General features: G+C 43.5%; 1 protein-coding gene across 1 annotated transcript in view; it reads right to left on the reverse strand.

The window, feature by feature from the left end:
* The window catches only part of TTC38 (tetratricopeptide repeat domain 38), a 309,404-nt gene that overhangs the window by 150,288 nt on the left and 141,416 nt on the right, over positions 1-17,700 (reverse strand). Inside the window, exon 7 of the mRNA XM_069228235.1 lies at positions 8,031-8,150. Within this exon, the coding sequence (XP_069084336.1) occupies positions 8,031-8,150 (120 nt within the window). The remainder of the gene's footprint in view (positions 1-8,030; positions 8,151-17,700) is intronic.

The raw sequence follows: 17,700 nt of genomic DNA on the forward strand, positions 1-17,700 counted from the left end.
ATCTATGAAACTTGCGCTAGTTTGTTAGAGGCAACTATTGATATATGAGAAAAGAATCTTCTAATTATTGTAGTGATGTATCAAGTTGCATATTTAAACACAATACAATAATATTAATGACGTTAATCAAAATACAATTATTAGTGCATACTACTTTCATGATCAATGTGATTGTATTAACACACATTTTAAATGGGAACTGCATACACGCTATGGACAAACGCCACATGTTATATCAGTTTCAGAATATGATTCTTATTCAAATGAATAAATTGGACACTGAGGAATATCTTTTATTAGAGAGGTTTTGCTTATAAGACCTCCTTTTAGAAATCACAAGGATAGCTTTTCTTTTCTGCGCTATATGCACAGTATATGGACAGAGAACTCTTGTTTCCTTGCCTAGAATGATATGACTGCTCAGCACTTCTCACTGGGTATTCCCCAAGTACCTGGAGGCCTGAATGTAGTGTGGCGGCAATTGCCCAACCATTAACATACATGAAGTATTGCAAAATATTACCACTAGAGTGAAGATCATTTCACACAACAGGTGACTCAACCTTCACATTTTGATGTTAGTACATTACCAGACATATGGATGCCCAGAAAGAAGTGGACAACCTAACAACATTTAAAACAGTCATACCCTAACAAGGTTACATTTATAGCTCACTACAGAACATGTAAGAGCTCAATCAATACTAGATGCCTTCCGAGTTAGAAACACATGGAGCATGTCTACTTACGACCCCATGTTTAATCGGACAGTTTAGTAACCTTAGAAACTAATGTTTCAAGCATGTCTACCACAAGTATTAGGAACGGGAAAGCCTTCCCCAAATGAGAGGGATTTAGGCCAAAAAAGGTCCCCATTTAAATGGCCTGAATTTAAATTTGATCTTTCACCAAACAGATTTGCATGCTTTTCTTTTTTGCAAATTGACTTTCAAGTGCCTTTTACAGCTGAATGGAATATTAGTTTTATTTTTGCCCTGGGAGATCATTTATAGCATACACCAGATTTTGTTTTCTGGAGATCTTTTCTACAGACTGTATACATTAATTTAAGTATATTGCTTCACAATATGACCAACTAGTATTTGCATCCTAACACCATTAGTCAGATGGCCTAAGAGTGTTCAATAAAAATAAAAAACAAATTGAGATTCTTTTGAATATTCACATGAATATAGCTGCTCTATATAACATAATTCCTAAAGATTTTACATGCCGGAGCTGTTACACTTGGCTACAATGGAATAATTTGCAATGAAAACTCAGATATATAACATTCTATACATCCATAATGTCCTCCCACTCAGGTGCATCCGATGAGAAAGCCAAAATATGTTGAATATGTTAACACACTTTTATAAAGCACAAAACCAGTGTTTTACATGGATGGGAGGGTAACAGGCAACGTGAGAAATAACACAGAACATAGCAAACCCTGGTATAGTTTCAGTTTATCTTCTAGAATTAAAACTAATATAGCATTACAAGTGTTGCTCTGTTTCCATGAGCAAACAGCAACATTAACCCCTTCGCTACCAGGCTTTTTCCCCCTCAGGTGGCAGGCCTTTTTTGGCCATTTGGGGGAGTTTGTGCTTAGGCCCTCATAACATTTTATCCACAAACTACCCACACCAAATTTGCATCCTTGTTTTCTCAACATCCTAGGGATTCTAGAGGTACACAGAGTTTGTGGGTTCCCTTGGAGGAGACCAAGAAATTAGCTAAAATACAGTGAGAATTTCATTTAAAAAAAAAAAAAAAGGGGGGGGGAAAGGGCTGCAGAAGACAGCTTGTGGTTTTTCCCCTGAAAATGGCAGCAACAAAGGGTTTGTGGTGCTAAAATCACCATCTTCCCAGCTTTCAGGGACAGGCAGACGTGAATCAGAAAACCATATTTTTCAACACAATTTTGGCATTTTACTGGGACATACCACAGTTTTACTATTTTTTGTACTTTCAGCCTCCTTCCAGTTAGTGCAAGAAATAGGTGTGAAACAATTGCTGGATCCTGGACAGCTAAACATTCCTGAAAGGTAGACAAAATTCTGAATTCAGCAAGGGGTCATTTGTGTAGGTCCTTCAAGGTTTTCCTACAGAACGTAACAGCTAAAATAAAAAAATATTAAAATTGAGGTAAAAAAAGAAATTGTTTAAAATTGTTTAAAAAGAGACATTTCTGTCCACGTTTTCTTCTAGAACATTTTCCAGCTATGACAGATTTTTGAAAGTCATATACCGTTGCGGGGATATATAGGGCTTGTAGGTTCATCAAGAACCCTAGGTATCCAGAGCCAATAAAGGAGCTGCACCTTGCAATGGGTTTTCATTGCATATTGGGTATACGGCATTTCATTTGGTGAAATATAAACAGTGAAAATAGGTATCAAGGAAACCTTTGTATTTCCAAAATGGGCACAAGATAAGGTGTTGAGAAGCAGTGGATATTTGCACATCTCTGAATTCCGGGGTCCCCATACTAGCAGGTGAATAACAGGTAATTTCTCAAATAGATCCCTTTTTTTTATTTTTTACACACTGTCTTACATTTGGAAGGAAAAAATGTAGAGAAAGACAAGGGGCAATAACACTTCTGCTATTCTGTGTTCCCCAAAGTATTTCGATAAAAATGGTACCTCACTTGGGTGGGTAGACCAACATGGACAAATAACATTTTTACATTGAAATCTTATGTGTTTTTGGTAACTGCGTAGCTGTGGATTTTGGCCTCTAGCTCACCTGCCACCTAGGGAAACCTACTAAACCTGTGCATTTATGAAAACTAGACACCTGGGGGAATCCAGGATGGTGTGACTTGTGGGGCACTCACCTGTTTTGGTTACCCAGAATCCTTTGCAAACCTCAAAATTTTCCCTCACATTTCGGTGATAGAAAGTTCTGGAATCTGAAAGGAGTCACAAATTTCCTTTCACTCAGCATTCCCCCAACTCTCCTGAAAAAATAGTACTTCGCTTGTGTGGGTAGGCCTAGTGCCTGTGTCAGGAAATGCCCCATAACACAACGTGGACACACCGCATTTTCCCAAAGAAAACGGACCTGTTTTTTGCAAAGTGCCTAGCTGTGGATTTTGGCCTCTAGCTCAACCAGCACATAGGGAAACCTAGCAAACCTATAATTTTTTTAAAACTAGACACCTAGGGGAATTCAGAATGGGGTGACTTGTGGGGCTCTTACCAGGTTATGTTACCCAGATTCCTTTGCAAAAATCAAAATGTGGCAATTTTTCCCCCTCACATTTCAGTGATAGAAAGTTCTGGAATCTGAGAGGAGCCACAAATTTCCTTCTATCCAGCATTCCCCTTGCCTAAAGGGTCGCTCCCCATCTGTAAAAAAAAGTTAAAAAAAAGAAAACAATCTCTGGTGCCTTGTGGTTTCTGCCCCCACTGGGGGCAGATCGGCTTAATTAAAATACGCTGATCTGCATTTTTTTGGGGGGGGGGGGGCGGAAATGGTCTAAAATAGATTTGCCCCCTCCTCAGGGGAGCACCCCTTGCTTAAGGGTTTACTTCCCTTGTGTGAAATTGGCACAAAAAAAAAATTCCCTGGTGTCTAGTGGTTTCCGCTCCACCTGGGGGCAGATTGACCTAAAAAAAAAAGAAAATAGGCCGATCTGCCCCCAAGGGGGACAGAAATGGCCTAAAATAAAATTGCCCCCCAATGGGAGTGACCCTTGCCTTGTTTTAGGTGATTGTCAGCGGCCCACCCAGGTCCCAATTTCTGAATGCCTTTTCCAGACCCAGTCAGACACTTGGGTGAGAGCTGCAGGCCTCTAGGAGGTCCCTCTTGCATAGGGTTAATCCTCCCTCATTTGCAGTTTTCCCTCCCCCCACAGATGCACATGACAGGGAGCCTGCAAATCATGCACTGAAAACACACCCCAACCACAAGTCCCCACCCCCCACATTATGCACTGAATGCAGCCCTCCTGCAACTTCAGTAAGAAAATGTTTTGTGTTTAGTTGCAGCCTTTCAACAGATGAAAGATACCTTTTGTTTCCTTCTGTAATCATTCTGTCTATGGAATGGCTTACAATGAGTACAGTCAAATGTTTACTCATTGTCATCTAGTGGAATCAGCAATGCAGCCGAAGAGCACCTAAGTTGTCTTTTTTTAAAATAGGTTTAGCTGATTTTTAATATTTTTTTTAAATTCCAAATCTGCCATAATTGTTGATAACATGGCTGCATGTGCAGCTTGAACCAAGTAAGCTTCTTTTGGCTATAACTTTTAACACTTACAATCTTTCTCAGGACAGCATGGTCAGCATGTGGCAATGTGTGGGTGATGTGGCAGTGCACCATTAAAGGTCAGCCAAACCCTACACCCAAGCCACAGCATGCACCAGGTGCGCTCCACGCCAAGGTGCAACAATCTGGATGGGTTGTACACATTGAAGGGTTGGGAGAGCAGGAGTGAAGATCATTTTGTTGTTGCTCTGAAGGGTGGCAGAAACAGGGATTTTAAAAGGATCAAGACAAGAGGAACTGGCAGGAGAGCTGGTTTGGAGTGCCTTCATTTTCAAGTACCTCTCTATGCAGTTTTGTAGACCTAGCTTTTGCTTGAGGTGATGCTCCTCACAGCAGAATAGTCTCCAACCTGGGCAATCACAATAAAGACATAAAGAGGTGTGAACTATCTACATCTGGCTATGACAGCCACAAAGACCGTGATCAGGGAAAAGAGAAAAGGCTGGTCTCAACTAAAGAATCTGTCTCACTCTGAACAACAGACTGCAACCCCCTACACCTCCACCATCTACCAAGTGGCAACACTACAGGAAGGACCTAATCAAATTTTGTATTTAAGCTTTGTTTCCTTTGCCATCCCTTCACTGTCTAATTTGCCTTCCTCCTTCAATCCTGATACACTTCCACTATCTGGGAAAACAACATCATCCCCAACTTGTGCACCAAAACGGGCCCAGGGCGTCCAAATTAGAACACACAGACCTTCATCTCTCTGTTTTGCTTATACATATAAAGCATATGCTACAATAGTCACATACACATACATGCACAACATATACTTGAGCAGGATTAGATGACAATGCAGGGGATACATTTGATTGCGCACTGGCAAGACACTCTCAGCCAGTGCAAAATACCTCATTTTTTGTGAGATAATTTCTTTTTCTGCACCAATTTCCCTTGTGCAGCATTCGTAACACATACGAAGGTTGGGATACGCCACACTACGTTTAAAAGCACTGTCCTAGTTTTGGGACACAACAGGCTAGGGCTCTTACTGTTTAAATGGTGTGTACACTCGAAATAATATGTTTAAGCTGTATGCCCCTGATATGGAGCACTATGGAAAATTATGTTTCTTTTCACAGTTTACATTCTCCGATTGTTTGCTAACTGAAAGCCTTCTCCCATTATACTCCTAAATCGTGCATGAAAAATTTACCTTGACATACTCCTGCTTGATTCCTCTCATTTCTTCAGAGTGACCCTCTTCTTGACTTCCATTCCCTGAATTTGAATACCTTCTATTTCTGAGAATAGCCTCCTCTCAATCCCATGCTTGTCTGCCTCAATCCTTATTAATGAAAACTCTGCAGATCAGAATGTCTCCTTTTTAAAACCTTATACCTGTGATCTAACATTCCTAATCTCCACCAGCCTATCTCACGAACCATCCACCTTAAATCACATAGCCCCCCCTAATGACTACACCTACTTGGTATTAATATATAAAAAAAAAACTGGAATAAATGCATCCAATTTTTCTTGGGAGCACATGATTAATTGCAATAACCAACAATAACCAGTAGATTAACCGGTAACCTTGGGTTTTAGAGTAGTGTACTACACGTCATAAAGCATTTCAACGCCTCGCCAGGGGTAGTAAACAAATGCTCTATAAATCCAATTACAATAAAATATATCTGCCAAATTGGTGAAAATGTATCCTCTTCATATCACTAACAGCTTGAGTTATTGTATAAATTGCCTTTCTTTCTCCTTTTCATATGGAGCTTCACTTGTCAGAAATATCAGAAATTTGTGAAATGTCCTTGAATTGTTCCATGAAAAACATTATTTTCCAGAGATAATACTTTCATTTTTGAGAGACATATAAAATGTAGTACTTGTGAGCCCTGTGCGGCATTACCTGGCCATGCATCTGATTCTATAATTCCATGGCCACAAAGAGTGCCAGAATACACATTGATGAACACAAGTGTCCTATCTGTCCTAAGGATCATAGAAAAGCTTTTGCGGCCTACTTTTTGGACTTCCACATGTCTGGATAAGATTTTAAATTGTTTATTAACAAGCAATTGGTAGCCGCCCTCCATGAAGGAGAGAGTGCCTTAAGATAATGTATTTGGGCTTAAAAAGGAAAGTGAGCGGGCACATTTTATCAGGAATAGTCAAATACTTCTACCTAAGGCACCTCAGCCCTAAAGGACACATACATGTGCAAAAATTTCATAACACGTGGAAAGTAATGACATTTCAAAGAGGAGTGGGCAATAGATTTGAGTGTTTTTCCTGATATTTTTATTACCCGTCATGGCATGAAATATCAGTCACATCAGAAAAATAGTTGTGGGGGTAACCCTAGCTGCAAGATACCTATAGAGAAAAAACAAGAGAGACCTAGAATTTAGTAGTATAACATGCCTCACAGATATGTTTCAAATTAATCTGATTTTCAATTGACCAAGAAGGAAATTCGTGTTCGACATCTTTATCAGTAAGTTCCTCCATTAGCCATCTTGAGATGAAATGGTAGATTCGTGCAGTCTTGTCAAACTGCTGAGTGGCTGACATTTTGAAACTTCACTGCATACTTTCCTCCACCAGGCACTCCTGGAGGGCACCCACCCCTTAACTTGTAAGGAGCTATTGTTATAGGCAATAATAAGTATTCTGTGGTAATAAAGCACATGAAGGTAGCCACAGCGATCAAGCAAATAAAAAGCATGCACAAATAAGGGCTGCACTCATCGATCTACTGAATGGTGAGATTAAGTCAGGTTCCATCTTTGAAACTGATCGGCAGTCTTGCCTCAAATTAATTTGGGGTTTTAGAATGGTCAGAATCTGATCGCACTGCGAAAATTTCCAATAGCTGCTGCATGTTCGAGTGACAACTACTATTTAAGAAAATCGCCCTAGCAGATTCGTCATCCTCGGCAGCTAAAGAGTTCAAAACAATGTGAAAAGATGTTTAAATAAAAAATCCCTAACACAGAATCAGTATTTGGCAGAGTTTAGTCCGCGTAAATGAGACATGCAAATAAATGTATTATTGAGCATGGTGACATTTCCATTCATGATTTTTTTTTTTTTTAAGGGCTGGTTTGCCAGTGTACGAGAAAGGCCCCACTTGCAAAAGTAAATAAACACTCGGAATCTTAAAGGAGTAAGTAGTTTCCCCACTACGGGAATTCTCACTACTTTACACCATTCACAACAGGAGTAAAAATGTTTCCAGGGTGGGATTACTAGAGATATGGCTAAAGGAATTCCACTGTGGGGGGAAAGAGTAATTTAAAAAATTAACTTTTTTTTTTTTTTTTTTTTTTTTTAAGACATTCACAATTTTCCTTCTAGTGGAAAATAAACATGCACCATGCGAAAACTGCAACATCTGAAGTTATCCAAGTATACTCCAGGATTTCTTTAACATTTCATAAAAAGAAACTTGCTACAAACATAGGAATAATGTTTCAACTTTTTTCCCTACCTCTTGTGAAACAAACCGAAAGTACATGGATTCAGCGAACGTTAAAGTCTCACGTCCCTTACTTGAAATGAGAAAGTGCTTTAATTATGCATATATAGGCATCTAAACAATAAGTGCAAGTTAACCAGAGGACTTCGAATGAAATGCTGGTTAAACCTAGTTTGTACATTCTTATAAAAATAATGGGTCACTTATGGACTCTCTGTTTTTTGCAAAGCATTCTAGCTCAACGCTTGTGTAAACTGTGACTATGCGTACACTAGGATGTGTTCAGTATACTGTGTGTACAAACCTTCCAGTTCTTTTCAGTAGCCTCCATGAACCTCAAACCACTCTTTACTTCTGCTGTCATTTCGTACACATGTGCAATCGTGTGCACAGACCAGGCATCTTTCTGGTCCACAGCTAACGCCTAAGTATAACAAGAATAACAAATATTTTAAGATGATTATTTTCAATACAAATATACTTTAATAGTTTCAACAGGAACTTCTACATACCACTCAAACCTATTTTAAAAAGGAATTAAAATTCAATGTTGTTTTTAATACTTGGAAGAGCACAGTCCCCTCAATGTTAACACTAGTAACCCATTCATTCCACCATCTTCTGTGATTTGTGGCACTGTTGTTAAATGAACAGGAAATGTTTTTGTAAATCGTGATGATGATTTGTTGCGTAACACAACAGTGGGAGGGCACTTTACATTACAACAGAACAAAGTACATTTTATAGAGACTTGAGGTTATGGAAGAGCAGGGGTTAGAACAAAAATGTCAAGTAGGACTATCTTATTTTAAAAAGATGAAGAAGCATTCGCTAAGCCAGTAGGCCTCGCCTTAAATGTTTTTGTGTGCGGTCTTTATTTGCATAACTTGTTGAGTTTATTACATGTTAGACAGTACAAATTATGAATTATTGTTTGTATTATTTTTAATAAGTTATGTAAAGAATACGCAATTGAATGTGTGATGAAGTAAATGTATATGGTGTAAAGAAGAACACATGTCTATTATTTAAGACATGTTTAGCCAGTGAACGTGAAATTGGTTGCATTGCAAGAAATTCGTTGTAAAAACCGACACCAGTTTGGCAAGTAATTACTGCATTTGTGGTCCTTACGGCCAGGCCAGGATACAGTCCCAGCTGATAGTGAGGTCTACAAATCTGCATAACATAACAGGCACTGTAGTTTCCACATTCTGACACAGTGATGGCCCGTGAACTGTGAAACAAACCTGCAAGGCATCCGTACTTCACACCTTTTTTGCAGCATAAAGGAAACCTTGCATTTAATTGTTTCAGACAACAAAAAGAAGTATGTTCTTCCTTTCACAGCTTGTTTAAAGTAATGCGCTGCATGCGAAAAGATCAAAATTGTGGGGAGCGCCTTTTTTTTTTTGCAATGTACTTGTGATGCGAAGGAAAGAGAAGGTGTGCATTTCTATGCATGCACACCTCCACGGAAGGGTTACAACGTATAAAAAAAGAAAACTTAACAGTCAAAGTGTTTGATTGGAATGTAGGAGCCTACCTCAAGCTGCAGCACTGTGTCAGCAAATGAACATACAATAATAACAGGGGTGAGGTCAACGAGCAGGCGTCAGTGTACAGGAGCACAGGGAGGAAGAGAAGAAAGTGGTATATGAGGGTGACCAAAAGTTACAGAGGAGCGAAATTCGTAAAGGAAAGAACTCGGAAATGTAGGTGTTATGTTATGGAGATTTGTAGGGTGCACTTATCCAACGCGAGGGTATCCAGGTGCCAGAGCAGGAGCATAGGTCTGCAGGTGCTCCTTGCTGAACATCTAGGTCTTCAGCTTCTTGCAGAAGTCAAGGAGTGGATGTGTGGTCCAGATATGTAGAGGGAGAGAGTTGAAGAAGAAGGCGCAACTCCTGTCATGTTTCTGCTTATGCAGGGGATTTGTGCAAAGCAAAAAGAAGTGGAGCATAGGTATCTGGAGGGTTGGAGGAGTAGGTCACTGAGGTAGGCAGCATTTCTGTATGGGCAGCTAGTGGAGTTCCGCGAGATAGGGCATGATAGGTGATCTTCTGGGGATATCTATGATGAGTCTGGCAGTGGTGTTCAGAATGGTTTGAGTCTTTGAGTGAGGTGGCTGGAAATGCCAACACATAGTGTGCTGCCGTAGCCATGTCTTCTGGTGATGAGGGCTTGGGTGATCTGCGTCTGGTGTACGTGGGAAGCCATCTGAAGATTTTGCAAAGCATTCAGAAGATGTGGCAACAAGATATCACAGAGTTAACTTGTAAGTTCATTGGGAGCTTGTCTCTAAGGTTGACGTCAAGGTTTCTAGCATGGGGCGCAGGTGTAGGCGTGGGACCAAGTCGGGTGGCCAACAGGTGGAGTCCCAGGACCGCTGTTTTACCTATGTTTAGTCTCAGGCAGTACTCATGCATCCAGTTTGCACGTCGGTAATGCTGGCTGTGAAATTGTTCCTGGTGGTAGTGTTCTTGTTGGTGCAGGAGAGGATGAGCTGAGTGTCAGTGGCGTAGGAGATGTTGACGTTGTGGGTTCTAATGATGAAGGCGAGGGATGCCACGTGTTAGACAGGATAGCCTTAGGGTCATCCCCCAACTTTTTGCCTGCCTCCCTCCACTTTTCAGACACTGTTTTTAATGGTTTTAGGACTCTGTGCACTTTGCCACTTCTAACCAGTGCTAAAGTGCGTATGCTCGCTCCCTTAAATATGGTAACTTTGGTTCTTTCCCATTTAGCATATTTGATTTACTTGTACGTCCCTAGTAAAGTGCACTACATGTGCCCAGGGCCTGTAAATTGAATGCTACTAGCGGGCCTGCAGCACTGATTGTGCCACCCAAATAAGTAGCCCCTTAACCATGTCTCAGGCCTGCCATTGCAAGGCCTGTGTGCAGTTTCACTGCCACTTCGACTTGGCATTTAACAGTATTTGCCAAGCTTTAAACTCTCCTTTTTCTACATATAAGTCACCCCTAAGGTAGGCCCTAGGTAACCCATAGGGCAGGGTGCTATGTAGGTAAACGGCAGGACAGGTACATGTGTGTTTTATCCGTCTTGGTAGTGGAAAACTCCTAAATTCGTTTTCCACTGCTGTGAGGACAGGTCCTTTCATAGAATATCATTATGGGTACCCTTATATACTGTTTTAGTGGTAGATTCTAATCAGAAAGGGGTAACCAGGTCATATTTAGTATGGCTGGAATGGTAATAGAAAATCCTGCCTATTGGTGAGGTTGGGTTTTATATTACTATTTTAGAAATGGCACTTTTAGAAAGTGAGCATTTCTCTGCACTTAAAATCCATCTGTGCCTTACAGCTTGTCTCCAATCAACATCTAGGCTAGGCTGGTTGACAGCTTTCTTGTGCATTTCACCCAGACAACCACAAACACAGGATACTCCGTCACAACTGCACTCATCTATATACTGAATGGGTCTTCCTGGGCTGGAAGGGTGGAGGCCACTTACATTTCAAAGGCTAGTGGCCTGCACTCACACAATGGACTGCCAAACCCCCTACTGGGACCCTGGCAGACAGACCTGTACTGAAAGGGGATCTTGTGCACTTCAAAACCACTCTTGGAAGTCTCCCCCACTTTTAAGGTATTTTTGGGTATATAAACTGGGTCCCTGGCCCCAGCAAATCAGACACTTCTGGACCTGAACCTGCAACCTGTCAAGAGGAACTGCCTGGTTGCCCAAAGGACTCATCTGGGCTGCTTTGCTGAGAAGGACTGCTGCCCTGCTGCCCTCTGACTTTGCTGATAAGTCCTCTCCAAGGGCGTGGATTGCGCTCATCTCCTGTTTTCTGAAGTCTCAGGGCCAAAAAGACTTCACATCAAGAAACTCCTTGTGCCCAGAAAATCACCGCACAGCCTGCCGGAAATGACACACAGCCGTTTTGCGACCGAGAAATCACCGCACAGCCGAGCTGGAACGACACAGCCCGACTTCCGGAGTGAAGTATCGACGCAGTGCCTGCCTTGCAGCCGGAAACTCGACACACAGCCCTACCGGATCGACGCACAGCCGAACCAGGACGACGCAGCCTGACTTCCCAAGTGAAGAATCAACGCAGCGCCTGACGTGCAACAGAAGAAAGGCCTGTGAGTTTGTACTGAATGCCCAGGATTTCCACGCATCATCCCTGGGCGTCAAAAAGATTCCCGCATCGCAGTGAGGAACCAAGAGTGTGCGCCCAAAATCGATGCAAGGCCCTGTGCAGTGTGGAAAGAAACAACGCATCATCTGTGCCGAGTTGGAAAATCCGACGCACACCCTATTTTTCCACGCATCTCCTCCTCTGCGGTCTCTGTGCATGTTATTTTTTACGCAAACCAGGTACTTTGTGAAACCAAGAGACAACTGTTGATTTCTAAGATTTAAGACTCTTTATTCTTGCAAAAGTGCACTTATTGAATCTTTATTGTTTTTTACCTTAATTTAACTAGATAAATATCATTTTTCTAAAGCTGTGTGATGTATTTTTGTGGTGTTTTCACTCTGTTACTGTATGATTTGTTGCACAAATACTTCACTCATTGCCTTCTAAGTTAAGCCAGAATGCTCAGTGCCAAGCTACCGGAGGGTGGGCACAGGATGATTTGTATTGTGTGTGATTTGCCCTGACTAGTATTGTGGCCCCTATTTGGACAAAGGTGAATACCTCTGCCAACTAGAGAACCCATTTCTAACACCACGTAAATGTTGAACAGTGTCGCGCTGAGGGAGGAGCTCTGGAGGATTCCAGAGATGAGTTTCTTGGGTTCGCAGGTGAAAGTGGAGAGTCTGGCTTGTTGTGTCCTGTTAGAGAGGAAGGAGGAATTCCAACTGAGGACGAGTCCTTGGGCTCCTGAAGTCTGGTGATGAGGGTGCAGTAGGAGACAATGTTGAACGATGCATAGAGGTCGAGCAGGACGGTTCCTCCTCTGTCCATGATTATGCGGATTTCATCTGCTGCTGTTAAGAGGACAGTCTCTGTGCTGTGGAAACCTGATTGGCTGAAGTCCAGGAGATGGTGCTCCTCAAGATGGGTGGAGAGCTGCTGGTTGATCTCTTTTCCAGGACTTTGCCTAGGAATGGTAGGAGTGAGCTGGGTTTGTAATTGCTAAGATCTTTATGACTGCATGTAAATGTGTAAATCTGGTTTAATAAAATGCACGTTAGTGGCAGCTACATACATGTAACATAAAAGCATTCACTATTTCAGAAGTCTAAAAAGAACACCTAAATAAAATAGAACAAAGCAAAAGCAAATGTAGCAGTTGCCTTGAAAAGAATAAAATAGCAGGAAAGGGGTGACGTAAATGCACATGTGAGTGTTAGTTTCACAGGAGTAAACCATGAATAAGAAGAGATTGCAAGCTCGTCCACTGCTTATTACACATACTGCCTCATCTTTGATTTGCTGCACCTCATGCAACATTGATGTACTGTATTGTACCCTCCGTAATTTGGGTGTTAACTTCACAGTAACAAATTGAAAAAAGGCAAAACAGATGTGAAATAATATAAATACCTGTGCACAAACTCCTGTGCCGTTTACATTTACAACTTAATAATGTGCTGCAAAGTGAAAGGTGTTATGAGCATACGTGCATTAGTAATACAAGGCTTTAATTGGTAATTGTAAAGGAGCAGTGTCTTGTAACAGAGAAAAGTATTTGTTCTTGTACTTCTGCAGAAATGATATGGCTAAACAGAAGAGCAGAGGGTGGGTGGGGTAAGAAAGCAAAGTGTTGTGTGGATGAGAGAAAGAAATTGGATTGCGGGGATAAACATGTAAAGGTAAAGGAACTTGCAAGACCGAACTGGGGAAGCAAAGGCAGCCCTGACAAATATGTTAATACCAGTACTGCTTACTTATTCTTGTGCTATCTCCTTCTTTCCATCCATCCATTCTCTCTCTTTGATCTTTCTCTCTACCTTCCTGGAGAACTGGGGATAGTGACAGGCTCCACCAGAAGCCGTGGACTTTCAAAACTGGCCTCCAAGGACCCCAGTCCACCAAGAAATGCCCAGTGGAATAAAAGGCCTGTCTGGTCCTTGGAACTTGTTGTGTGAGCTTCTGTGGCAGTAAGCGAAAACAAGAAAGAACCAACATAAAAGCTAACACTATAACCCAGAGTTGGAAAGCAATGAAAAAGCTGGACCACTAAGGTGAGTGGGGAACAAACAGAACTGAGAGCAACACCAGGAAGAGCGAGTGCAAAAGTAGAGAAGGAAAAGTGCAACACTTAAGAGTGTACATAACACAGGCACATAAGAAATTGTGAAACCAATTATTCTAATTTGTAAAAGAAATAGCACAGGATGAATGAAGGACAAACTGCATGGCTGGGCTGGTGGCTTAAAAGGGAACAGAGGCAGCGTTAAGTTTACATCAAATTTGTAAATTAGCTGTAAAGGTCTAGTGCAGTCACGGCTCGTGGATGGTAGAAGGCGCAGCGAGGGTGAGGAGGGAGTGCAACCAAAGTTTATTATTTTTTTTTACGTACCCGTTTCGCTGCACCACCTCCTAACCACTCCTCATCTGCAGGGACAGGCTCAGGGTCCCGGCCTGCCCTGCGTCCAATCCTACCGCTGCTTTCATGCTGCTAGCAGCATGAAAGCAGCGGTAGGATTGGACAGAGCTCCCTGGCTGGGCGCTCCGAGGCAGAGTGGGAGCCCAAGACAGCCGGCCAAATATACATGCGCACTGAGTGGGAATGCTGAGCACTCCCGTTCAGTCATGCCCGTAGACCCGCCCCTTTTGCAGTAAAAACCTAATAAACACAGAGACCACCTGCAAACACATGCACTCTTATGGAGTGCTTCATTCAAAAGGGAAAAAAGTAGCCTGAAAAGTACGAGCAGTAAATGGATACAACTACTTGCACCATGTTCTAGGGGAAGGACTAACAAACTAAACATGTAAGTGAAGCCAGCAAGCACTGACCAAATTGAAGGAAGATAATGAAATTGAGAATGAAGCCAACCAATAGTAAGCAATGGGTGAGCTCTAAGTTTGTAAATTAAAATGTCTCACCTCCGACAGCACATGCAATGACTGAGGCAAGACCTAAAAAGGTGTTTTTAAATGACGCTTAAGGACAGAAAATACGTTTGTAAAGAAATGGCTCCCTGTTGCAGTTACCCTCCACTTTTTGCCTGATACTGATGCTGACTTGACTGAGAAGTGTGCTGGGACCCTGCTAACCAGGCCCCAGCACCAGTGTTCTTTCACCTAAAATGTAGCATTGTCTCCACAATTGGCACAACCCTGGCACCCAGGTAAGTCCCTTGTAACTGGTACCCCTGGTACCAAGGGCCCTGATGCCAGGGAAGGTCTCTAAGGGCTGCAGCATGACTTATGCCACCCTAGGGACCCCTCACTCAGCACAGACACACTACTTGCCAGCTTGTGTGTGCTGGTGGGGAGAAAATGACTAAATCGACATGGCACTCCCCTCAGGGTGCCATGCCAACCTCCCACTGCCTGTGGCATAGGTAAGTCACCCCTCTAGTAGGCCTTACAGCCCTAAGGCAGGGTGCACTATACCACAGGTGAGGGCATAGGTGCATGAGCACTATGCCCCTACAGTGTCTAAGCAAAACCTTAGACATTGTAAGTGCAGGGTAGCCATAAGAGTATATGGGCTGGGAGTCTGTCAAAAACGAACTCCACAGCTCCATAATGGCTACACTGAATACTGGGAAGTTTAATATCAAACTTCTCAGAATAATAAACCCACACTGATGCCAGTGTTGGATTTATTAAAAAATGCACACAGAGGGCCTCTTCGAGATTCCCCCTGTATGTTACCCAATTGTTCAGTGCAGGACTGACTGGTCTGTGCCAGCCTGCTGCTGAGAGACGAGTTTCTGACCTCATGCGGCGAGAGCCTTTGTGTTCTCTGAGGACAGAAACAAAGCCTGCTCTGGGTGGAGGTGCTTCACACCTCCCCCCTGCAGGAACTGTAACACCTAGCAGTGAGCTTCAAAGGCTCAAGCTTCGTGTTACAATGCCCCAGGGCACTCCAGCTAGTGGAGATGCCCGCCTCCTGGACCCAGCCCCCACTTTTGGCGGCAAGTCCAGGAGAGATAATGAGAAAAACAAGGAGGAGTCACTGGCCAGTCAGGACAGCCCCTAAGGTGTCCTGAGCTGAGGTGACTCTGACTTTTAGAAATCCTCCATCTTGTAGAAGGAGGATTCCCCCAATAGGGATAGGAATGTGACCCCCTCCCCTTGGGAGGAGGCACAAAGAGGGCGTACCCACCCTCAGGGCTAGTAGCCATTGGCTACTAACCCCCCAGACCTAAACACGCCCTTAAATTTAGTATTTAAGGGCTCCCCTGAACCTAAGAATTGAGATTCCTGAAACTACAAGAAGAAGAAGACTGCTGAGCTGAAAAACCCCTGCAGAGGAAGAACAGAAGACACCAACTGCTTTGGCCCCAGACTTACCGGCCTGTCTCCTGCCTTCCAAAGAAACCTGCTCCAGCAACGCTTTCCAAGGGACCAGCGACCTCTGAATCCTCTGAGGACTGCCCTGCTTCAAGAAAGACAAGAAACTCCCGAGGACAGCGGCACTGCTCCAAAAGAACTGCAACTTTGTTTCAAAGGAGCAGATTTAAAGACCCCTGCAACTCCCCGCAAGAAGCGTGAGACTTGCAACACTGCACCCGGCGACCCCGACTCGACTGGTGGAGAACCAACACCTCAGGGAGGACCCTCCGGCGACTCCGAGTCCGTGAGTAACCAAAGTTGTCCCCCCTGAGCCCCCACAGCGACGCCTGCAGAGGGAATCCCGAGGCTCCCCCTGACCGCGACTGCCTGAACTCCATTTCCCGACGGCTGGAAAAGACCCTGCACCCGCAGCCCCCAGCACCTAAAGGAACGGAACTCCTGTGCAGGAGTGACCCCCAGGAGGCCCTCTCCCTTGCCCAGGTGGTGGCTACCCCGAGGATCCCCCCCCTTGCCTGCCTGCAACGCTGAAGAGATCCCTTGATCTCTCATTGAAAACCATTGTAAACCCGACGCGTGTTTGCACACTGCACCCGGCCGCCCCCGCGCTGCTGAGGGTGTACTTTTTGTGCTGACTTGTGTCCCCCCCGGTGCCCTACAAACCCCCCCTGGTCTGCCCTCCGAAGACGCGGGTACTTACCTGCTGGCAGACTGGAACCGGGGCACCCCCTTCTCTCCATTATAGCCTATGTGTTTTGGGCACCTCTTTGACCTCTGCACCTGACCGGCCCTGAGCTGCTGGTGTGGTAACTTTGGGGTTGCTCATTAAAAACAAGCACTGGCAAAGCCAATTGGTCTCGCTTATGCAAAAACTATTGCCTTTGCCAGTGTGTTTTAGCCATGTTGTACATCAGCGTGGCTGTTCATCATGGCTAAAAGTTAGGGGCATATAGGAGAGTGGTCTGGAGTGTTGTAGAGTAAAACGGTGAACTGTGAAGTAAAGTGTCTTAGAGTGGAGTAGAGCAGTATCACAGAGAGGAGTGGCGCTGAGTGTCGTGCACTGGAGTGGCAAAGAGTGGAGTTACGTAGAGTGGTGTAAAGTGGAGTGGTGTAGACTAAAGAGGACTTTCGTAGAGGGGACTGAAAGTGTTTCAGAGTAAACTGGCATACCATGCAGTAGCACAGAATTTAGTGGCATACAATGCAGCAGCATAGAATGCAGTGGCATAGCTTTGAGTGTTACATAGTAAAGTATAGTGGCGATGAGTGCAGTGGTGCACAGCAGAGTAGAGTGGCACAGAGTGGTGCAGAGTAGAGTGGTGGTAGAGTATAGTGGCACAGAGTGAAATAGAATATATTGGCAAAGAATGCAGTAGTGCAGACTAGAGTGGCGTAGAGTGCAGTGGCATGAAGTACAATGGTGCAGAGTAGAGTGCAATGGTGTAGAGTGCAGTGGCATGGAGTAGAGTGGTGCAGAATACAGTGCAGGGGCACGGGGTGGCGTAAAGTAGAAGGG

This window comes from Pleurodeles waltl, chromosome 4_1 (genome assembly GCF_031143425.1).
Source record: "Pleurodeles waltl isolate 20211129_DDA chromosome 4_1, aPleWal1.hap1.20221129, whole genome shotgun sequence".
Taxonomy (NCBI): domain Eukaryota; kingdom Metazoa; phylum Chordata; class Amphibia; order Caudata; family Salamandridae; genus Pleurodeles; species Pleurodeles waltl.